Genomic DNA, 25330 nt, shown 5'->3' with positions numbered 1-25330 from the left:
TGATATAAGTTAGTATGTTATGTTATGCGCTAAGTTAGTATGTTATGTTATAAGTTAGTATGTTATGTTCTAAGTTAGTATGTTATGTTATAAGTTAGTATGTTATGTTATAAGTTAGTGTGTTATGTTATAAGTTAGTATGTTATGTTATAAGTTAGTATGTTATGTTATAAGTTAGTATGTTATGTTCTAGGTTAACCTGTTAGGGCTAGGGGGCAGTATTGACACGGCTGGATAAAAAACGTACCCGATTTAATCTGGTTACTACTCCTGCCCAGTAACTAGAATATGCATATAATTATTGGCTTTGGATAGAAAACACCCTAAAGTTTCTAAAACTGTTTGAATGGTGTCTGTGAGTATAACAGAACTCATATGGCAGGCCAAAACCTGAGAAGATTCCATGCAGGAAGTGGCCTGTCTGACAATTTCTTCCCCTTCTTGATTATCTCTATCCATTACAGAGGATCTCTGCTGTTACGTGACACTTCCTACGGCTCCCATGGGCTCTCAGAAGGCGGCAAAAAGCTGAATCGTGGCTTTGCAGGCTCTGGCTGAAAAAAAGTAGCGCGTTTGGGTAGTGGCTGGTTACAGTACTGTGAGACTCAGGCGCGTGCCCGCGTCGACCGAATGCTTTGTTTTCTTTCCTCTGTTTACCTAAACGCAGATTCCCGGTCGGAATATTATCGCTTTTTTACGAGAAAAATGGCATAAAAATGGATTTTAAACAGCGGTTGATATGCTTCGAAGTACGGTAATGGAATATTTAGAATTTTTTTGTCACGAATTGCGCCATGCTCGTGACCCTTATTTACACTTCGGATAGTGTCTTGAACGCACGAACAAAACGCCGCTATTTGGATATAACGATGGATTATTTTGGACCAAACCAACATTTGTTATTGAAGTAGAAGTCCTGGGAGTGCATTCTGACGAAGAACATCAAAGGTAATCAAACTTTTGTAATAGTAAATCGGAGTTTGGTCAGGGCTAAACTTGGTGGGTGTCTAAATGGCTAGCCGTGATGGCTGGGCTATCTACTCAGAATATTGCAAAATGTGCTTTCACCGAAAAGCTATTTTAAAATCGGACACCTCGATTGCACAAAGGAGTTCTGTATCTATAATTCTTAAAATAATTGTTATGTTTTTTGTGAACGTTTATCGTGAGTAATTTAGTAAATTCACCGGAGGTATGCTAGTTCTGAACGTCACATGCTAATGTAAAAAGCTGGTTTTTGATATAAATATGAACTTGATTGAACAAAACATGCATGTATTGTCTAACATAATGTCCTAGGTGTGTCATCTGATGAAGATCATCAAAGGTTAGTGCTGCATTTAGCTGTCTTCTGTGTTTTTGTGACATTATATGCTAGCTTGAAAAATGGGTGTTTGATTATTTCTGGCTGGGTACTCTGCTGACATAATCTAATGTTTTGCTTTCGTTGTAAAGCCTTTTTGAAATCGGACAGTGTGGTTAGATAAAGGAGAGTCTTGTCTTTAAAATGGTGTAAAATAGTCAAATGTTTGAGAAATTGAAGTAATAGCATTCCTAAGGTATTTGAAAATCGCGCCATGGGATTACACTGGCTGTTGCGTAGGTGGGACGATTTCGTCCCGCCTAGCCCAGAGAGGTTAATATGTTATGTTATAAGTTAGTATGTTATGTTATGCTCTAAGTTACTGTGTTATGTTATGTTATAAGATAGTATGTTATGTTATGTTATAAGTTAGTATGTTATGTTATGGACTAAGTTAGTATGTAATGTTATTCTATAAGTTAGTATATGTTATGTTATGTGTTACTGTATTTAAGGTACGTTCAGGTAGTTATGTTATGGATGTTATGGAAGTAGTACTATGTTCAGGTAGTTATGTTATGGATGTAGTACTGTGTTCAGGTAGTTATGTTATGGATGTTATGGATGTAGTTCTATGTTCAGGTAGTTATGTTGTGGATGTTATGGATGTAGTACTGTGTTCAGGCAGTTATGTTATGGAAGTTATGGATGTTCAGGTAGTTATGTTATGGATGTTATGGATGTAGTACTGTGTTCAGGTAGTTATGTTATGGGTGTAGTACTATGTTAAGGCAGTTATGTTATGGATGTTATGGATGTTCAGGTAGTTATGTTATGGATGTTATGGATGTAGTACTATGTTCAAGTAGTTATGTTATGGATGTAGTACTATGTTAAGGCAGTTATGTTATGGATGTTATGGATGTTCAGGTAGTTATGTTATGGATGTTATGGATGTAGTACTATGTTCAGGTAGTTATGTTATGGATGTTATGGATGTAGTACTGTGTTCAGGTAGTTATGTTATGGATGTTATGGATGTAGTACTATGTTCAGGTAATGTTATGGATGTTATGGATGTAGTACTATATTCAGGTAGTTATGTTATGGATGTTATGGATGTAGTACTGTGTTCAGGTAGTTATGTTATGGAAGTTATGGATGTAGTACTATGTTCCGGTATGTATGTTATGGATGTTATGGATGTAGTACTATGTTCAGGTAGTTATGTTATGGATGTTATGGATGTAGTACTATATTCAGGTAGTTATGTTATGGATGTTATGGATGTAGTACTGTGTTCAGGTAGTTATGTTATGGATGTAGTACTATGTTCAGGTAGTTATGTTATGGATGTTATGGATGTAGTACTATGTTCAGGTAGTTATGTTATGGATGTTATGGATGTAGTACTATGTTCAGGTAGTTATGTTATGGATGTTATAGATGTAGTACTGTGTTCAGGTAGTTATGTTATGGATGTTATGGATGTAGTACTATGTTCAGGTAGTTATGTTATGGATGTTATGGATGTAGTACTATATTCAGGTAGTTATGTTATGGATGTTATGGATGTAGTACTGTGTTCAGGTAGTTATGTTATGGATGTAGTACTATGTTCAGGTAGTTATGTTATGGATGTTATGGATGTAGTATTATGTTCAGGTAGTTAAGTTATGGATGTTATGGATGTAGTACTATGTTCAGGTAGTTATGTTATGGATGTAGTACTATGTTCAGGTAGTTATGTTATGGATGTTATGGATGTAGTACTATGTTCAGGTAGTTATGTTATGGATGTAGTACTATGTTCAGGTAGTTATGTTATGGATGTTATGGATGTAGTACTATGTTCAGTGTATGTTCTGTTTTTTATTACTGTCTGAATGTCTCTGTTTCCAGGAAGCAACACAGTAACAGGACTGAAAGCAGTCGGCTATCTGGAGAGTCACTGAATGAGTCATAGCTGGGTTCTGTGCATGTGTGTACTTTTATATTTGTGTGTATGTATATGAGTGTGTGTCTGTGTGTGTATGTATGTGTATGTGTGTGTGTGTGTGTGTGTGTGTGTGTGTGTGTGTGTGTGTGTGTGTGTGTGTGTGTGTGTGTGTGTGTGTGTGTGTGTATGTATGTGTATGTGTGTGTGTGTGTGTGTGTGTGTGTGTGTGTGTGTGTGTGTGTGTGTGTATATGTATGTGTATGTGTGTGTGTGTGTGTGTGTGTGTGTGTGTGTGTGTGTATGTATGTGTGTGTGTGTGTGTGTTTGTGTGTGTGTGTGTATGTGTGTGTGTATGTGTGTATTTATGTGTGTTTGTGTGTATGTTTGTGTGTATGTGTGTGTTTGTGTGTGTATGTATATGTGTGTGTGTGTGTGTGCACGTGTATGTGTGGTGTGTGTGTGTGTGTGTGTGTGTGTGTGTGTGTGTGTGTGTGTGTGTGTGTGTGTGTGTGTGTATGTATGTCTGTATGTGTGTGTGTGTGTGTTGCATCACAAAGACCCTCAGTGAGGCCTGATGTCTATCTGAAATCTTTCAGATCTCACCCTGTACACAGAACACACACACTCCACAGGAAACCAATTGGTAAGTGACAAATTCAGTTTTTTGTAAAGACACACAGTCTTCAGAAATTATTCACAACCCTTTACTTTTCCACATTTTGTTGTGTTTCAGTCTGCATTTAAAATGGATTAAAACGGAAACTGTCAATACAGCATCTTGTGAAAGACTTGTAGTTTATACATGTATTAGATAGGGTTGACATTCACACTGTATCCATGGATGTAATATTCACACTGTTTCCATGGTTGTAACATTCACACTGTATCCATGGATGTAACATTCACACTGTATCCATGGTAGTAACATTACACTGTTTCCATGGTTGTAATATTCCCTCTGTTTCCATGGTTGTAACATTCACACTGTGTCCATGGTTTTAACATTCACACTGTATCCATGGTTGTAACATTCACACTGTATCCATGGTTGTAACATCCACACTGTATCCATGGTTGTAACATTCACACTGTATCCATGGTTGTAACATTCACACTGTATCCATGGTTGTAACATTCACACTGTATCCATGGTTGTAACATTCACACTGTATCCATGGTTGTAACATTCACACTGTGTCCATGGTTGTAACATTCACACTGTATCCATGGTTGTAACATTGACACTGTTTCCATGGTTGTAACATTCACACTGTATCCATGGTTGTAACATTTACACTGTATCCATGGTTGTAACATCCACACTGTATCCATGGTTGTAACATTCACACTGTATCCATGGTTGTAACATTCACACTGTATCCATGGTTGTAACATTCACACTGTATCCATGGTTGTAACATTCACACTGTATCCATGGTTGTAACATTCACACTGTATCCATGGTTGTAATATTCACATTGTTTCCATGGTTGTAACATTCAGACTGTTTCCATGGATGTAACATTGACACTGTTTCCATGGATGTAACATTCACACTGTTTCCATGGATGTAACATTCACACTGTTTCCATGGTTGTAACATCCACACTGTTTCCATGGATGTAACATTCACACTGTATCCATGGATGTAACATTCACACTGTTTCCATGGATGTAACATTCACACTATATCCATGGTTGTAACATTCACACTGTATCCATGGATGTAACATTCACACTGTTTCCATGGATGTAACATTCACACTGTATCCATGGATGTAACATTTACACTGTATCCATGGTTGTAACATTCACACTGTTTCCATAGATGTAACATTCACACTGTATCCATGGTTGTAACATTCATACTGTTTCCATGGATGTAACATTCACACAGTATCCATGGTTGTAACATTCACACTGTGTCCATGGTTTTAACATTCACAATGTATCCATGGTTGTAACATTCACACTGTATCCATGGATGTAACATTCACACTGTTTCCATGGATGTAACATTCACACTGTATCCATGGATGTAACATTTACACTGTATCCATGGTTGTAACATTCACACTGTATCCGTGGTTGTAATATTCACACTGTTTCCATGGTTGTAACATTCAGACTGTTTCCATGGATGTAACATTCACACTGTTTCCATGGTTGTAACATTCACACTGTTTCCATGGATGTAACATTTACACTGTTTCCATGGTTGTACCATTCACACTGTTTCCATGGATGTAACATTCACACTGTATCTGTCGTTGGTAAATGGTTGGAATATTCTGTAGCCATTCAACTATAACTGGCAATGAATTTTGAAATTCCACCTTTCTATCTATTTGTCACTCTGTCACATGCACACATACAAACACACACACACACACACACACACACACACACACACACACACACACACACACACACACACACACACACACACACACACACACACACACACACACACACACACACACACACACACACACACACACAACACACAGATAGTCAAGTTCCAAAGATATACAACGTTAGACTCACCCAGAATAAGTAGAAGAGTTCTGGACCCCATCTCAAAGACAGACTGGTATTATATCCACACCAGACAACTAGTAGGATCCTAATAAAACTAGTCACACAAGAAGAATCAGTCTCAGATTAAATCTGTTTTACAGTTGAATTCAGATTGAAGAAAATCCCAGTTTAACAAGGTTTTAATTCCGTATGATCCAGTGTGAGAAAATAAATACAATATTCCCTCACTTTAGGAAAGACACCTCTCAGTGTGAGCCACATGGAGTTAGAAAACAACTATTTAGCTCTCCTCTCCTCTCCCTCTCTCTGTTAAAGAACGCCTCCTCTCTCTCTTTTTCACACTCTTCCCCCCTTTCTCTCTGTTTCACCCTTATCTCTCTCTCTCCTTGTTCTCTTTTTCTGTTTTACCTCTTCTTCTCTTCTCCCCCTCTCTCTGTTAGAGCACGCCTCCTCTCTCTGTCTTCCCCTCTCTCTCTCTCTTACTCTCACTGAGAGAGAGAGAGCGAGAGAGAAAGAGAGAGAGAGAGAGTTATTCAACCAGATTAGCACTTTAAGCTTAGGCTCTTTTAAGACAACGTGTACATCCCAAATGACACCATCTTCCCTATATAGTGCACCAATTGTCAAAAGTAGTTCACTATAGGGAATACGGTGCCATTTGGGACACATCCAATATATCAATTAGTGATCGCCATGGGATATAGGCCTACTGGTAATACTAAGCCTGTTATTGGTGCAGAATGTATTCTTTCTGATGTCACATTGTAAAGTGTTCCAACAAGAGGGAACCTATCAACGAAACCATGTGGAATTGTTACTATTCTACTGATCTCCATGTTGCTGCCAATACAGGGATCTACCTGTAAAGAAAGTGAAGTAGGACAGAAGTCATTAGAGAAGGGATCTACTGTATAGAAAGTGAAGTAGGACAGAAGACATTAGAGAAGTGATATACTGTATAGAAAGTGGAGTAGGACAGAAGACATTAGAGAAGGGATCTACCTGTATAGAAAGTGGAGTAGGACAGAAGACATTAGAGAAGGGATCTACTGTATAGAAAGTGGAGTAGGACAGAAGACATTAGAGAAGGGATCTACTGTATAGAAAGTGAAGTAGGACAGAAGACATTAGAGAAGGGATCTACCTGTATAGAAAGTGGAGTAGGACAGAAGACATTAGAGAAGTGATCTACTGTATAGAAAGTGAAGTAGGACAGAAGACATTAGAGAAGGGATCTCAGGGTGGAAACTCACCATGGTCTGAGCAGGCCTCAACACATTCAGGTTAGACACAACTAGACATGCACGTCCTGCTATCATGGATCGATATGATTCATATCACTGTATGAATGTGGATGTCTTTACAAAAGCTTAACACACACACACACACACACACACACACACACACACACACACACACACACACACACACACACACACACACACACACACACACACACACATGCAGATATTATCTGTTGTATTAAAGTTGTTTTTGTGTGTGTATAATTCTAGTCCCAGAGGCTTATTGGTGTGTGTGTGTGTGTGTGTTTGTTGGTTTGTTTTTGTGTTTGCGTGTTTGTGTGTGTGTGGTAAGAAGACATCTACAGTAGGTTATTTGTAGCAACGTTTTATTGTGGCTAAAGCTACTGAAACAAACCCACCCTCTCTCTCTCACACACACACACACACACACACACACACAACACACACACACACACACACACACACACACACACACACACACACACACACACACACACACACACACACACACACACACACTACAGAGTACACAGTCAAGTACAACACCAAGTGTTTACATTCAGAACGGTGTTGATAAGAGGACATGAAAATGGTAAGTTCTTTAAAAGTATAAAATACACAACTTGTCGAAGTAAAAGTGCAACAGAATAGAATATAAAACATATGACATTGAATGTAGACATTGTTTAGATTATTTTAAGACTCTACTTTATCTCCATGGTTAGGCTGAGACCAAGGTCTAGGGTGGAACCTTAAAGGGGCAGCCTGGGATCCAAAAAGCAACAAACCGGTCATCCCACCACTTGTTGTGGTTAACAGCTGTGGGATGGGACTGGAGGAATTTAACCACTCTCAAAATCAAAGATGGAGCTCTGGATGCAAGGACTGACCATCCATGAGATCAACATGATAGTTTTAACCATGTTTTAAACCTTTACATCGTGTACAAACAATGGAGTAAAACAAGCTTATAGTTGGGCTTCTGATGGGGAACGACAGTTGACCTGTTCACAAGACAGTTTTAAGTTATATTCTTCAATGTTCTGATGGGGCACGACAGTTGACCTGGTCACAAGACAGTTTTAAGTAATATTCTACAATGTTCTGATGGGGCACGACAGTTGACCTGGTCACAAGACAGTTTTAAGTAATATTCTTCAATGTTCTGATGGGGCACGACAGTTGACCAGGTCACAAGACAGTTTTAAGTAATATTCTACAAGAACCAAGAGCAATAAATCACAAATTTAAAAGTAAAAAAACTGGATGTACCAATCCTGGAAGGCCCCTTTAATTTAGGTTTTGGTTTGGGTAAGCTGATCCTAGATCTGTGCCTAAGGACAACCTCGACAATGACTTAACTGTACAGTAATTTACTGTATTCTGATCCTAGATCTGTGCCTAAGGACCTCTACAATGGCTGAACTGAACAGTACATTTACTGTATTGTGATCCTAGATCTGTGCCTAAGGACGTCTAACATTGCTGAACTGTACAGTCATTTACTGTATTTTGATCCTAGATGTGAGCCTAAGGACCTCTACAATGGCAGAACTGTACAGTACATTGCTACTACTTTATTCTTAAACCTATACAACTATTGAAACAACTTTAACCCAACACCTAGCAACCTCATCAAGCTGTTCGGATCTCTTGGCATAACGGCTAATTTGTTAGGTTAGCAGTTGCTTTACCCAGGGTTAAGTCCAGGTCAGGATTGCTACACTGTATTTTGTTGGCCAGTGATAAACGAACCAATGGTTTTAAGATGGAGCTATGAGTGACAATCCCTGTTGCAGAATCCGGATTTCCGGATTTCCAATTTTCAGTTAATTCCCTGCTGATTCTGGGAGTCTTCCCACTGGGATTTCTAAAAAACCTGTTGATAAATGCTGTTTTTGGACAGAAGGACTGCAAGTGTTCACAACAAATCTTATAAACTCCAAGCATCTGCCTCTAACCCTAGGAAGCTCTTTTCTACCTTCTCCTCCCTCCTGAATCCTCCTCCCCCTCCCCCCCCCCCCTCCTCCCTCTCTGCGGATGACTTCGTCAACCATTTTGAAAAGAAGGTTGACGACATCCGATCCTCGTTTGCTAAGTCAAACGACACTGCTGGTCCTGCTCACACTGCCCTACCCTGTGCTTTGACCTCTTTCTCCCCTCTCTCTCCAGATGAAATCTCGCGTCTTGTGACGGCCGGCCGCCCAACAACCTGCCCACTTGACCCTATCCCCTCCTCTCTTCTCCAGACCATTTCCGGAGACCTTCTCCCCTACCTCACCTCGCTCATCAACTCATCCTTGACCGCTGGCTACGTCCCTTCCGTCTTCAAGAGAGCGAGAGTTGCACCCCTTCTGAAAAAACCTACACTCGATCCCTGCGATGTCAACAACTACAGACCAGTATCCCTTCTTTCCTTTCTCGCCAAAACTCTTGAACGTGCCGTCCTTGGCCAGCTCTCTTGCTATCTCTCTCAGAATGACCTTCTTGATCCTAATCAGTCAGGTTTCAAGACTGAGCATTCAACTGAGACTGCTCTTCTCTGTGTCACGGAGGCTCTCCGCACTGCTAAAGCTAACTCTCTCTCCTCTGCTCTCATCCTTCTAGACCTATCTGCTGCCTTTGATACCGTGAACCATCAGATCCTCCTCTCCACCCTCTCCGAGCTGGGCATCTCCGGCGCGGCCCACGCTTGGATTGCGTCCTACCTGACAGGTCGCTCCTACCAGGTGGCGTGGCGAGAATCTGTCTCCGCACCACGTGCTCTCACCACTGGTGTCCCCCAGGGCTCTGTTCTTGGCCCACTCCTATTCTCGCTATACACCAAGTCACTTGGCTCTGTCATATCCTCACATGGTCTCTCATATCATTGCTATGCAGATGACACACAATTAATCTTCTCCTTTCCCCCTTCTGACAACCAGGTGGCGAATCGCATCTCTGCATGTCTGGCAGACATATCAGTGTGGATGACGGATCACCACCTCAAGCTGAACCTTGGCAAGACGGAGCTGCTCTTCCTCCCTGGGAAGGACTGCCCGTTCCATGATCTCGCCATCACGGTTGACAACTCCCTTGTGTCCTCCTCCCAGAGTGCTAAGAGCCTTGGCGTGACCCTGGACAACACCCTGTCGTTCTCCACCAACATCAAGGCGGTGACCCGATCCTGTAGGCCTCACACAGGAAGCGGCGCAGGTCCTAATCCAGGCACTTGTCATCTCCCGTCTGGATTATTGCAACTCGCTGTTGGCTGGGCTCCCTGCCTGTGCCATTAAACCCCTACAACTCATCCAGAACGCCGCAGCCCGTCTGGTGTTCAACCTTCCCAAGTTCTCTCACGTCACCCCGCTCCTCCGCTCTCTCCACTGGCTTCCAGTCGAAGCTCGCATCCGCTACAAGACCATGGTGCTTGCCTACGGAGCTGTGAAGGGAACGGCACCTCCATACCTTCAGGCTCTGATCAGGCCCTACACCCAAACAAGGGCACTGCGTTCATCCACCTCTGGCCTGCTCGCCTCCCTACCTCTGAGGAAGCACAGTTCCCGCTCAGCCCAGTCAAAACTGTTCGCTGCTCTGGCACCCCAATGGTGGAACAAGCTCCCTCACGACGCCAGGACAGCGGAGTCAATCACCACCTTCCGGAGACACCTGAAACCCCACCTCTTTAAGGAATACCTGGGATAGGATAAAGTAATCCTTCTAACCCCCCCCCCTTAAAAGATTTAGATGCACTATTGTAAAGTGGTTGTTCCACTGGATATTATAAGGTGAATGCACCAATTCGTAAGTCGCTCTGGATAAGAGCGTCTGCTAAATGACTTAAATGTAAATGTAAAATCTCATTATATACATAGAGGTGGCCATGGTAACACTTGATAATAACTATCATGAATAAACCTTTTATCGATTTATAAACTGTTTACAATTATATTTGTAAACATTTATAAGAATGTGTGAATATTACCAGCCTTCCATTCCTAAAAAATGTACAACATTTATAATAATTTATAAACATGTATATTCATTGATAAAGACTTATTCTTAAATGTTATTAATAAAGTGTTAAAGATAAATACACATTTACAGTATAACAGTCCATTAGGTCACAACTAACACATTTCTTCACATATCTTAGGTTTTTCCCTCTGGATTTATTTGTGTAGAAAAGTCACCATATCTTGTGCTCTTGGTAATAAATATTACTATAAATCTACCACATTCATGTAAAGGAAGGAAGCTTATGTTGTTCATGTTCATGGTTTCATTGAAGTGGTGTGAAATAGTACCTTTCTTTTATGGTTGGGATAATTACATAAAGAGGATATTCATTTGAATTGGATGACATAAATATCATATAGATTCCTATTGGATGACATAAAGATCATATAACTTTGATTGGATGACAAAGATGATATGGATTCCTATTGGATGACATGAAGATCATATAACTTCTAATTGGATGACAAAGATCATACGCATTCCTGTTGGATGACATGTAGATCACATAACTTCTGATTGGATAACCTAATGCTTGATAAGACATTGCTTAACATCAAGTTTGATATGAAGTGTCTAATCAGGGATGGAACTGAAGGGTTTTGTGCACTGGCCAACTTGGCTAGTGGACTAAAATTTTTACTATCCGGCAAGCTAGTTGGACACATTTCTACTAACCTGGCCTGAAAAGTTTTTCTGGGTTGTCACTATCTGGCCAATATGCTAAATCAGAAACCCTGCCCATTTCTACAGTGTATCTTAACCACACCGCAAAACGCAAAGCTTTGTTTTCATAAATGTTTACGATATCGACCATTTTGACTTTACAGTTTGGCCATCTAGTGGGAACCTTTGTCATGGGAGGAGGGGTAAAGAGGTGCATTATGGGGGTTTGGTGACATCATATCTGCGACTCCACCGTGTTCTCTGCGCTCCTTGACCCCTAGGACAGACAAAGGTCAAAGGACAGAGGTTAACTTAATGAAAGTGGTTCGTGTGTGTATGTACATATATGTGTGTGTGTGTGTGTGTGTGTGTGTGTGTGTGTGTGTGTGTGTGTGTGTGTGTGTGTGTGTGTGTGTGTGTGTGTGTGTGTGTGTGTGTGTGTACCTGGGATTGGCTGGAAGAAGGGTTGGTAGTGCTGACCTCTGAATATCTCTTCTTCTGTGGTGTGCAGATACAGGACAGCAGCTTGCAATACTCCTCTCTCACCTGATGGGGGCAGCAGAGCACAGTGTTACACACACACACAACACACACACACACACACACACACACACCCCATTCCATACCATACCATACCGTTTTGTTCAGTAGGCAGTGCATGATGAACAGCAGAGCTCCCTGTAGAGAGTTGAGGATAGTGAAGAGATATGTCATGACCACTGTCCCCTCCTCTTGGAACTGGAACACTCCAAATATCCACATAGTACCCAACACACACAGCTGGGCCACTGCTGTCACTGTGAACACCCTGGAGAGAGAGAGGGAGGAGGAGGGAAGGAGGGAGGAGGAGGGGGGGAAGAGGGAAGGAGGAGGAGGGAGAAGGGGGGAGGGGGGAGGAGGGGGGAGGAGGGAAGGAGGAGGAGGAGGAGGAGGAGGGGGTGAGGGTGGTGTGGGAGGAGGGAGGAGGAGGGGGAGGAAGGGAGGAGGAAAGGAGGGAGGGAGGAGGAAAGTGGGGAGGAGGGAGGGAGGATGAGGGAGGAGGGGGGGAGGAAGGAAGGAGGGAGGGAGGGAGGAGGAGGGTGGAGGGAGGAGAAGTAAGGAGAGTGGTGGAGAGAGGAGAAGGAAGGAGGGTAGAGGGGGAAGGAGGTGGGAGAACAGGGGGAGGGAGGGGGGAGGACAAAGAGAGAGAGGGAGGAGGAGGGGGAAAGAAGGAGGAGGAAGGGGAAGGAAAGAGGAGGGAGGGGGAGGAAAGAGGAGGGAGGGGGAGGAGGGGGGAAGAGAGGGAGGAGGAGGAAGAGAGGGAGAAGTGGAGAGCTAAATAGTTGTTTTCTAACTCCATGTGGCTCACACTGAGAGGTCTCTCTAGAATATTTTATTTATTTTCTCACACTGAGAGGTCTCCCTCCTAAAGAGAGGGAATATTGTATTTCGTTAATAACATCTGCTCCCCATCATTATACAACCCTGCTCACCATTGCTATTCACACCTACTCCCCATTATTAATAACACCTGCTCCCCATCGTTATGCACATCTGCTCCCCATCGTTATTAGCACCTGCTCCCCATTGTTATGCAAATCTTCTCCCTATCATTATGCACATCTTCTCCCCATCGTTACGCACACCTGTTCCCCGTCGTTATTCACACCTGCTCCCCATCATTTTTCAGCCTGCTCCCATCGTTATTCACACCTGCTCCCCATCGTTATGCACACCTGCTCCCCATCAGTAATAACACCTGCTCCCCCATCATTAATAACATCTGCTCCCCATCATTATACACCCCTGCTCCCCATTGATATTCACACCTACTCCCAATCATTAATAATACCTGCTCCCATCGTTATTCACACCTGCTCCCCATCGTTTTGCACACCAGCTCCCCATCAGTAATAACACCTGCTCCCCCATCGTTAATAACATCTGCTCCCCATCATTATACACCCCTGCTCCCCATTGATATTCACACCTACTCCCAATCATTAACCTCTCTAGGGTAGGGGGCAGTATTTGCACGGCCGAATAAAAAATGTACCCGATTTAATCTGGTTATTACTACTGCCCAGAAACTTGAATATGCATATAATTGTTTGATTTAGATAGAAAACACCCTAAAGTTTCTAAAACTGTTTGAATGGTGTCTGTGAGTATAACAGAACTCATATGGCAGGCAAAAACCTGAGAAGATTCTGTACAGGAAGTGCCCTCTCTGACCATTTCTTGGCCTTCTACACTCTCTTTATTGAATACAAAGGATCTCTGCTGTAACGTGACACTTTGTAAGGCTCCCATAGGCTCTCAGAAGGCGCCAGAACGTTGAATGATGACTTTGCAGCCCATGGCTGAAAAACAGTAGCGCATTTGGTAAGTGGTCGATCTGAGAACAATGAGACGGGGGCGCGCGTGCACGTGAAGAGTCCATTTTAGATTTTGAGTCTTTGAACGAAAACAGGGTTTCCCGGGCGGAATATTATCGCTTTTTACGAGAAAAATCGCATAAAAACTGATTTTAAACAGCGTTTGACATGCTTCGAAGTACGGTAATGGAATATTTAGAAATTTTTTGTTACGATACGCGTCCGCGCGTCACCGTTCGGATAGTGTCTTGAACGCAAGAACAAAACAGAGGATATTTGAACATAACTATGGATTATTTTGAACCAAAACAACATTTGTGGATGAAGTAGAAGTCCTGGGAGTGCATTCTGACGAAGAACAGCAAAGGTAATCCAATTTTTCTTATAGTAAATCTGAGTTTGGTGAGTGCCAAACTTGGTGGGTGTCAAAATAGCTAGCCCGTGATGGCGAGCTATCTACTCAGAATATTGCAAAATGTGTTTTTGCCAAAAAGCTATTTTAAAATCGGACATAGCGATTGCATAAAGGAGTTCTGTATCTATAATTCTTAAAATAATTGTTATGTTTTTTGTGAACGTTTATCGTGAGTAATTTAGTAAATTCACCGGAAGTTTGCGGTGGGTATGCTAGTTCTGAACGTCACATGCTAATGTAAAAAGCTGGTTTTTGATATAAATATGAACTTGATTGAACAAAACATGCATGTATTGTATAACATAATGTCCTAGGAGTGTCATCTGATGAAGATCATCAAAGGTTAGTGCTGCATTTAGCTGTGGTTTTGGTTTTTGTGACATTATATGCTAGCTTGAAAAATGGGTGTCTGATTATTTCTGGCTGTGTACTCTGCTGACATAATCTAATGTTTTGCTTTCGTTGTAAAGCCTTTTTGAAATCGGACAGTGTGGTTAGATTAACGAGAGTCTTGTCTTTAAAATGGTGTAAAATAGTCATATGTTTGAGAAATTGAAGTAATAGCATTTATAAGGTATTTGAATATCGCGCCACGGGATTCCACTGGCTGTTGAGTAGGTGGGACGATTTCGTCCCACATACCCTAGAGAGGTTAATAATACCTACTCCCCATCATTATGCACATCTGCTCCCCATTGTTATTAGCACCTGCTCCCAATCATTATGCAAATCTGCTCCCCATCGTTATGCACATCTGCTCCCCATCAGTATTAGCACCTACTCCCCATCATTATGCAAATCTGCTCCCCATCATTGTGCACATCTTCTCCCCATCGGTATTAGCACCTGCTCCCCATCTTTATGCAAACCTGTTCCCCATCTTTATGCACACCTACTCCCCATTATTAATAACACCTGCTCCCCATCTTTAGGCACATCTGCTCCCCATCATTATTAGCACCTTCTCCCTGTCGTTATGCAAATCTGCTCCCCATCATTATGCACACCTACTCCCCATCGTTATTAGCAACTGCTCCCCATCATTATGCAAACTTGCTCCCCATCGTTATGCACACCCACTCCCCATCATTAATAACACCTAATCCCATCGTTATTAGCAACTGCTCCCAATCATTATGCAAACCTGCTCCCCATCGTTATGCACACCCACTCCCCATCATTAATAACACCTGCTCCCCATCTTAATGCACATCTGCTCCCGAACGTTATTAGCACCTGCTCCCCATAGTTATGCACACCCGCTCCCCATCGTTATGCACACCTGCACCCCATTGTTATACACCACTGCTTCCCATCGTTATGCACGCATGCTCCCCATCGTTATGTATAGCTGAACTTCATCATTACGCATACCAGCTCCCAATCATTATGCACACCTCCTCCACATCGTTATGTACACCTGGGAGGGAGGAGGGGGGAGGGGAAGGAAGGAGGGAGGGAGGAGGTGGGAGGATGAAGGAGGAAGGGGAAGGATGAAAGAGGGGGGAGGAAGGATGAAGGAGGGGGAAGGGGGAGGAAGGAGAGGGGTGGAAGGGAGAGAGGAGAAGGAAGGAGGGTAGAGGGGGAGGGAGGAGGGAGGGAGAGGAAGGAGGAGGGAGGGAGAGAGAGAAAGAAGGAGGGAGGGGGAGGAGGAGGGAAGAGAGGGAGGAGGAGGGAGAGAGGGTGGAGGAGGGGGAGTTGAGAAGGGGAGAGAGTTGAGAAGGAAGGAGGGAAGAGGGGAAGGGAGGAGGAGGGGGAGGGAGAGAGTTTTACTTTAAAAAATCCTACTAAACACAGGTCCTGGCAACCATTGTTATGCACCCCTCCTCCCCATCATTATGCACCCCTTCTCCCCATCATTATTCACCCCTCCCCCCATCATTATGCACCCCTCCTCCCCATCATTATTCACCCCTCCTCCCCATCGTTATTCACATCTGCTCCCCACCATTAATAATATCTGCTCCCCATAGTTACGCACACCTACTCCCCATCGTTATGCAAACCTGCTCCCCATTGCTATGCAAATCTGTTCCCCATCGTTATGCACACATTCTCCCCACCGTTATGCACACCTGATCCACACTGTGGAGGTGGAGGGGGAGGAGGAGAGTTTTAGTACAACTTACAATTTCTACTAACCACCGGTCCTGGCAACCATCATTATGCACCCCTGCTCCCCATCGTTATGCACATCTGCTCCCCATTGTTATGCACACCTACTCCCCATCGGTAATAACACTTGCTCCCCATCATTTTTCACATCTGCTCCCCATCGTTATTAGCACCTACTCCCCATTGTTATGCACACCTACTCCCCATCGTTATGCACACCTGCTCCCCATCGTTATGCACACCTGTTCCCCATCGTTATGCACATCTGCTCCCCATCGTTATGCACACCTGTTCCCCATCGTTATGCACATCTGCTCCCCATCGTTACGCACACCTGCTCCCCATCGTTATGCAAACCTGCTCCCCATTGCTATGCACATCTGTTCCCCATCGTTATGCACACCTACTCCCAATTGTTTTGCACCAATGCTCGCCATTGTTATGCACACCTGTTCCCCATCGTTATGCACACCTATTCCCCATCGTTATGCACACATATTCCCCATCGTTATTCACATCTGCTCCCCATCATTAATAACACCTGCTCCCAATCGTTATTCACCCCTGCTCCCCATCGTTATGCACACATTCTCCCCACCGTTATGCACACCTGATCCACATTGTGGAGGTGGAGGGGGAGGAGGAGAGTTTTAGTACAATTTACAATTTCTACTAACCACCGGTCCTGGCAACCATCATTATGCACCCCTGCTCCCCATCGTTATGCACATCTGCTCCCATTGTTATGCACACCTACTCCCCATCGGTAATAACACCTGCTCCCCATCATTTTTCACATCTGCTCCCCATCGTTATTAGCACCTACTCCCCATTGTTATGCACACCTACTCCCCATCGTTATGCACACCTGCTCCCCATCGTTATGCACACCTGTTCCCCATCGTTATGCACATCTGCTCCCCATCGTTATGCACACCTGTTCCCCATCGTTATGCACATCTGCTCCCCATCGTTACGCACACCTGCTCCCCATCGTTATGCAAACCTGCTCCCCATTGCTATGCACATCTGTTCCCCATCGTTATGCACACCTACTCCCAATTGTTTTGCACCAATGCTCGCCATTGTTATGCACACCTGTTCCCCATCGTTATGCACACCTATTCCCCATCGTTATGCACACATATTCCCCATCGTTATTCACATCTGCTCCCCATCATTAATAACACCTGCTCCCAATCGTTATTCACCCCTGCTCCCCATCGTTATGCACACATTCTCCCCACCGTTATGCACACCTGATCCACATTGTGGAGGTGGAGGGGGAGGAGGAGAGTTTTAGTACAACTTACAATTTCTACTAACCACCGGTCCTGGCAACCATCATTATGCACCCCTGCTCCCCATCGTTATGCACATCTGCTCCCCATTGTTATGCACACCTACTCCCCATCGGTAATAACACCTGCTCCCCATCATTTTTCACATCTGCTCCCCATCGTTATTAGCACCTACTCCCCATTGTTATGCACACCTACTCCCCATCGTTATGCACACCTGCTCCCCATCGTTATGCACACCTGTTCCCCATCGTTATGCACATCTGCTCCCCATCGTTATGCACACCTGTTCCCCATCGTTATGCACATCTGCTCCCCATCGTTACGCACACCTGCTCCCCATCGTTATGCAAACCTGCTCCCCATTGCTATGCACATCTGTTCCCCATCGTTATGCACACCTACTCCCAATTGTTTTGCACCAATGCTCGCCATTGTTATGCACACCTGTTCCCCATCGTTATGCACACCTATTCCCCATCGTTATGCACACCTATTACCCATCGTTATTCACATCTGCTCCCCATCATTAATAACACCTGCTCCCAATCGTTATTCACCCCTGCTCCCCATCGTTATGCACACATTCTCCCCACCGTTATGCACACCTGATCCACATTGTGGAGGTGGAGGGGGAGGAGAGTTTTAGTACAACTTACAATTTCTACTAACCACCGGTCCTGGCAACCATCATTATGCACCCCTGCTCCCCATCGTTATGCACATCTGCTCCCCATTGTTATGCACACCTACTCCCCATCGGTAATAACACCTGCTCCCCATCATTTTTCACATCTGCTCCCCATCGTTATTAGCACCTACTCCCCATTGTTATGCACACCTACTCCCCATCGTTATGCACACCTGCTCCCCATCGTTATGCACACCTGTTCCCCATCGTTATGCACATCTGCTCCCCATCGTTATGCACACCTGTTCCCCATCGTTATGCACATCTGCTCCCCATCGTTATGCACACCTGTTCCCCATCATTATGCACACCTGCTCCCCATCGCTATGTACACCTGGACTTCATCATTACGCACACCTGCTCCCCATCGTTATTAGCACCTACTCCCCATTGTTATGCACACCTACTCCCCATCGTTATGCACACCTGCTCCCCATCGTTATGCACACCTGTTCCCCATCGTTATGCACATCTGCTCCCCATCATTACGCACACCTGCTCCCCATCGTTATGCACACCTGTTCCCCGTCGTTATTCACACCTGCTTCCTGAATCCTAGTCTCTCTCTCTCTCTCTCTCTCTCTCTCTCTCTCTCTCTCTCTCTCTCTCTCTCTCTCTCTCTCTCTCTCTCTCTCTCTCTCTCTCTCTCTCTCTCTCTCTCTCTCTCTCTCTCTCTCTCTCTCTCTCTCTCTCTCTCTCTCTCTCTCTCTCTCTCTCTCTCCTTACTTACTTGATCTTGTGTAGGTTGGAGAGGTTAGTGTTGAGACTAGAGAACTTCTGTGCCAGCCTCCAGACAGTGATGATGAAGAAGAAAGCATTGAGGATGATGATGGTGCACACTGGGCCGAAGAAACTCCAGATGAATCCTCTCTCCAGAGACAACCAACAGCTGACAGAGAAACACAGAGAGGATAACATTAGATTTGGGTTATATACATGTTATATCTATGACTATTTACATTTATTGTGTTACGTTTTATTTTATTCACACACACACATACAGTTAGAGACTCAGACTCACTGTTGTGTGGTACCGTATCCATCTGGGTAGGTGATAGCAGAGATGATGACTATAGCCAGTGGCAGTCCATATCCCACAGCATACAGGTACAGAGGTCTACAGTAAGAAGAAGAATCACAGAGCTTCATAAAATACAGGTACAGAGGTCTACAGTAAGAAGAAGAATCACAGAGCTTCATAAAATACAGGTAAAGAGGTTTACAGTAAGAAGAAGAATCACATAGCTTCATAAAATACAGGTACAGAGATCTACAGTAAGAAGAAGAATCACAGAGCTTCATAAAATACAGGTACAGAGGTTTACAGTAAGAAGAAGAATCACATAGCTTCATAAAATACAGGTACAGAGGTCTACAGTAAGAAGAAGAATCACAGAGCTTCATAAAATACAGGTACAGAGGTCTACAGTAAGAAGAAGAATCACAGAGCTTCATAAAATACAGGTACAGAGGTCTACAGTAAGAAGAAGAATCACAGCGCTTCATAAAATACAGGTACAGAGATTTATGATATTAATAATTACAATAATAACAATATTATTTGTAATAAGCAATAATAATTATTATTATTTATTTATTTGTATATCATATCACATATAAGAATGCAGCTCAAGCTCTTCATAAAATAGCAAAATATAATAAAACAAAGTTGTAAGAAATATATATAATAAAATAGAAGATATAATAGATAAGGAATATAAAACACATTTAAAATAAAATATACATTATACTACATTTATAAATATAAATATAAGATGAATGTGTAATGAAAATATACACAAAAATATACTCTAAATATATACTAAGACATAATAATTTATTGAGTAAATATATCCAATACCTTATGGTTGTGTTGAAGACCAGGACCACCATGAGGTAGAGCTGAACCCCCTCTAACAACATCCAACTGAAGGATCCTAGAAAGAACAGGTGGAGGAGACCGGCTACAACCCTACATCCTCCCTGAGAGAGGAGAGGAGAGGAGAGGAGAGGAGAGGAGAGGAGAGGAGAGGAGAGGAGAGGAGAGGAGAGGAGAGGAGAGGAGAGGAGAGGAGAGGAGAGGAGAGGAGAGGAGAGGAGAGGAGAGGAGAGGAGAGGAGAGGAGAGGAGAGGAGAGGAGAGGAGAAGAGGACAGGGGGAAGAGGAGAGGAAGACAGGGGGAGGAGAGGGGCAAGGGAGAAGGAAGGAGGAGAGGAGAGGAGGGAGGAGAGGACAGGGGGAAGAGGAGAGGAAGACAGGGGGAGGAGAGGGGCAAGAGAGAAGGAAGGAGGAGAGGAGGAGATGGGAGGAGTGATGGCTAAAGTTAACACTGGCTAAATTTGTAGTGGCTATAAGGAAAACTGAACCATGGATTCCAGATTCTCCTGGCCCATAGACTTTCAGGGTGAGGAACCATCTAACATGATTAAGTTAGAAAACACTGAACTCATCCTTTAAATGTGTTTGTTCACCTTGTTCTTTGTCCGTTTACCCACCTTGTTCTTTGTTCGTTACCCACCTTGTTCTTTGTCCGTTTACCCACCTTGTTCTTTGTTCGTTACCCACCTTGCTCTTTGTCCGTTACCCACATTGCTCTTTGTCCGTTAACCTGTTGGGGTTAGGGGGCAGTATTTTCACGGCCAGATAAAAAACGTACCCGATTTAAACTGGTTACTACTCTTGCCCAGAAACGAGAATATGCATATAATTAGTAGATTTGGATAGAAAACGCTCTAAAGTTTCTAAAACTGTTTGAATGGTGTCTGTGAGTATAACAGAACTCATATGGCAGGCCAAAACCTGAGAAGATTCCATACAGGAAGTGCCCTGTCTGACAATTTGTTGTCGTTCTGTTGTATCTCTATCGAAAATACAGCATCTGTGCTGTAACGTGACACTTTCTAAGGCTTCCATTGGCTCTCTAAAGCCGCCAGGAAGTGGAATGTGGTGTCTGCTGTCGCTGGGCAAAGAACAGCAGCAGAGTTTGTAAGTGGTCAGCCTGGGGACAGTGAGACTGAGATGCGCGTTCACGAGACTTCTCCATTTTTTTTATTTCAGCCTTTGAATGAATACAACATCGCCCGGTTGGAATATTATTGCTATTTTACGAGAAAAATCGCATAAAAATTGATTTTAAACAGCGTTTGACATGCTTCTAAGTACGGTAATGGAATATTTTAGAAGTTTTTGTCACGTAATGTGCTCGCGCGTTACCCTTCGGATAGTGACCTGAACGCACGAACAAAACGGAGGTATTTGGATATAACTATGGATTATTTGGAACCAAAACAACGTTTGTTGTTGAAGTAGAAGTCCTGGGAGAGCATTCTGACAAAGAACAGCAAAAGTAATCCAATTTTTCTAATAGTAATTCTGAGTTTAGTGAGCCCCGAACTTGGTGGGTGTCAAATTAGCTAGCCTGTGATGGCCGAGCTATGTATTCAGAATATGTGATGTTCAGAACTGGCATACCCACCGCAAACTTCCGGTGAATTTACTAAATTACTCATGATAAACGTTGACAAAAAAACATAACAATTACTTTAAGAATTATAGATACAGTACTCCTTTATGCAATCGCGGTGTCAGATTTTAAAATAGCTTTTCGGTGAAAGCACATTTTGCAATATTCTGAGTAGATAGCCCGGCCATCATGGCTAGCTAATTTGACACCCACCAAGTTTGGCCTTCACCAAACTCAGATTTACTATAAGAAAAATTGGATTACCTTTGCTGTTCTTCGTCAGAATGCACTCCCAGGACTTCTACTTCAACAACAAATGTTGTTTTGGTTCGAAATAATCCATAGTTATATCCAAATAGCTCTGTTTTGTTCGTGCATTCAAGTCACTATCCGAAGGGTGACGCGCCGGCGCATTTCGTGACAAAAAATTTCAAAATATTCCATTACCGTACTTCAAAGCATGTCAAGATTCTGGGCAGGAGTAGTAACCAGATTAAATCGGGTATGTTTTTTATCCGGCCGGGAAAATACTGCACCCTATCCCAAACAGGTTAAAAGGGTGTAAAATAGTGAGAAATTGAAGTTATAGCATTTTTGAGGTATTTGTATTTCGCGCCACGCGATTCCACTGGCTGTTGACTAGCCCATAGAAGTTAACCACATTGTTCTTTGTTCGTTACCCACCTTGTTCTTTGTTCGTTACCCACCTTGTTCTTTGTCCGTTACCCACCTTGTTCTTTGTCCGCTTCCCACATTGTTCTTTGTCCGTTACCCACCTTGTTCTTTGTTCGTTACCCACCTTGTTCTTTGTTCGTTACCCACCTTGTTCTTTGTTCGTTACCCACCTTGTTCTTTGTTCGTTACCCACCTTGTTCTTTGTTCGTTACCCACCTTGTTCTTTGTCCGCTTCCCACATTGTTCTTTGTCCGTTACCCACCTTGTTCTTTGTTCGTTACCCACCTTGTTCTTTGTTCGTTACCCACCTTGTTCTTTGTTCGTTACCCACCTTGTTCTTTGTTCGTTACCCACCTTGTTCTTTGTTCGTTACCCACCTTGTTCTTTGTCCGCTTCCCACCTTGTTCTTTGTTCGTTACCCACCTTGTTCTTTGTTCGTTACCCACCTTGTTCTGTGTGTGTGAGATGCTTGTGTGGAAGACACACACAAACACATACACACACACACACAGTCCCCACATCCCTACACCCACCTTGCTCTGTGTGTGAGAGATGCCGCTGAGGAAGACGAGGTCAGCGATGAAGAGGCAGACACAGAGGTGGAGGTGGATGGTGGTGCGTGTCCCCTGGATGGACCGACACAGCCAGAAGGTCAGGATGCACAGCAACAGACACACCACCGACACCGACAGACCCAGCCACGTCAACAGACGCAGCTCAAAGGTGTTCTGGAGGGAGGGAGGGAGGGAGGGAGGGAGGGAGGGAGGTAGAGAGAGGGAGGGAGGGAGGGAGGGAGGGAGGGAGGGAGGGAGGGAGGGAGGGAGGGAGGGAGGGAGGGAGGGAGGGAGGGAGGGAGGGAGGGAGGGAACAAATCAAATGTTGATAATTTCACCCATATCTATTACCACAGTGTGCCATCACAGCAGCAAGACCTGTTGCCACAAGAAAAGGACAACCAGTAATGAACATTATTTGTTTATATAGTTTCCCTTTTGTACTTTACTATTTGCACATCCTTATAACACTGAACTTAGACATAATATAACATTTGTGTAATGTTTACTGTTCATTTTTTATTGTTTATTTCACTTGTATTGATTATCTATCCATGGCAATAAAGCCTCAGTTGGATAACGTGTCAACCTGCAACAACACAGCCTTTAACTCATTGTGTGTGTGTGTGTGTGTGTGTGTGTGTGTGTGTGTGTGTGTGTGTGTGTGTGTGTGTGTGTGTATATATGTGTGTATATATGTGTGTATACGTGTGTATATATGTGTGTGTTTATACCTGTACAGGGTAGAGGGCCATGAGAACAGCGAAGCTGCTAAGGTGGGTACAGGAACACACGGTGTGTGTAGCGTTAGACGTGACTTTGGTACAGCCACGCCTTGACCACGCCCCTCCCTCTTCCTGGACACGCCCCTCCGACCAGAACACACAGGTATAGTTCATTTCTGATGACTCCGCCCTCACCTGGGGTTGGGAAAGAGAGCGAGAGAGAGAGAGAGAGAGAGACAGCAATGGAGACAGAGACAGAGAGAGAGAGCAAGAGAGAGAGAAAGAGGGAGAGAGAGACAAAAAGGAGAGAGAGAGACAGGAGGATGAAACATTGGTTAAGTACTTCTTAGACAACTGTTTCTTGATTTCAGAAGGCAGCAAGAGCTAAAGAACATTATTATCTGTTAGGACATCGTCTGTGATCAGTTTCCATCCAACCTTTTTAGGCGAGTAAAGTACATGTGGGATAAAAAATGTCATGACAGGCCTGATGGAAACAGAACAATCGTTGGTAAACTTTCCAACTGTCGACCAAACTAATTACAAGGAAATGCTTTTATACACAAATATCGATATAATAACCATCATATCAAAGTAAACTTGGAGTCAAGTGGTGGTATGTTGTGTGGTCCTCTGGTAGGAACCAAACACTGTGTTCCACAGTAAGAACCTCCTACCAACGGTCAAGCATGGTGGTGGTAGTGTGATGGTTTGGGGATGCTTTGCTGCCTCAGGACCTGGACGACTTGCCTTAATAGAAGGAAGCATGAATTCTGCTCTGTATCAGAGAATTCTACAGGAGAATGTCAGGCCATCTGTCTGTGAGCTGAAGCTGAAGTGCAGCAAGACAATGATCCAAAACATACAATTAAGTCTACATGAAAATGGCTAAAAAGCAACAAATTTGAAGTTTTGGAATGACCTAGTCAATGTCCAGTCCTAATCCCAATTGAGATGATGTGGCAGGACTTGAAAAGAGTAAGGGGCAATTACTTTTTCACACAGGGGAATAGAGTGTTATATAAGCTTTGGTTTTGGTTGAAGATCTGATAACATTCAGTATCAAAAATACACAAAAGTAGACAAAATTAAAAAGGGGGCCAATACTTTTTCACAGCACTGTATAATCTAGCTCGTAATTGAAAATGCATATGAAACAAGTCCTGGCTGTAGATGTACGATTATAATATGCTATAATATTTACATACATCATATATTAACATCAGCTATTATAATATTATTAAATGATACCTGTAGATGTACTATTATAATATGCTATTATATTTACATACATCATATATTAACATCAGCTATTATAATATTA

At 43.2% G+C, this 25330-nt stretch overlaps 2 protein-coding genes across 3 annotated transcripts in view; both read right to left on the bottom strand.

Annotated features, from left to right (window-relative positions):
- Positions 1–6229, bottom strand: part of LOC106564216 (adhesion G protein-coupled receptor E5) — a 44846-nt gene extending 38617 nt beyond the window's left edge. The window contains exon 1 of one of the 2 annotated variants that reach the window (XM_045690740.2): positions 5790–6229. In XM_045690740.2, coding sequence (XP_045546696.2) covers positions 5790–5820 — 31 coding nt within the window. In that variant the 5' untranslated portion in view covers positions 5821–6229. The remainder of the gene's footprint in view (positions 1–5789) is intronic. The other variant, XM_045690741.2, reaches the window with a different exon arrangement.
- Positions 6230–11177: 4948 nt separating this feature from the next.
- LOC106566240 (adhesion G protein-coupled receptor E5) overlaps positions 11178–25330 on the bottom strand; it is a 41119-nt gene continuing 26966 nt past the window's right edge. The window contains exons 10-17 of the mRNA XM_045690736.2: positions 24016–24201; positions 23261–23455; positions 20451–20572; positions 19611–19706; positions 19320–19478; positions 12347–12518; positions 12155–12256; positions 11178–11987 (exon numbers count right to left, since the gene is read on the bottom strand). Of these exons, the coding sequence (XP_045546692.1) occupies positions 11946–11987; positions 12155–12256; positions 12347–12518; positions 19320–19478; positions 19611–19706; positions 20451–20572; positions 23261–23455; positions 24016–24201 (1074 nt within the window). The 3' untranslated portion in view covers positions 11178–11945. The remainder of the gene's footprint in view (positions 11988–12154; positions 12257–12346; positions 12519–19319; positions 19479–19610; positions 19707–20450; positions 20573–23260; positions 23456–24015; positions 24202–25330) is intronic.

This window comes from Salmo salar, chromosome 12 (assembly GCF_965601325.2).
Source record: "Salmo salar chromosome 12, fSalSal1, whole genome shotgun sequence".
Taxonomy (NCBI): Eukaryota; Metazoa; Chordata; class Actinopteri; order Salmoniformes; family Salmonidae; genus Salmo; species Salmo salar.
This window is presented reverse-complemented; position numbering and strand designations above follow the sequence as displayed.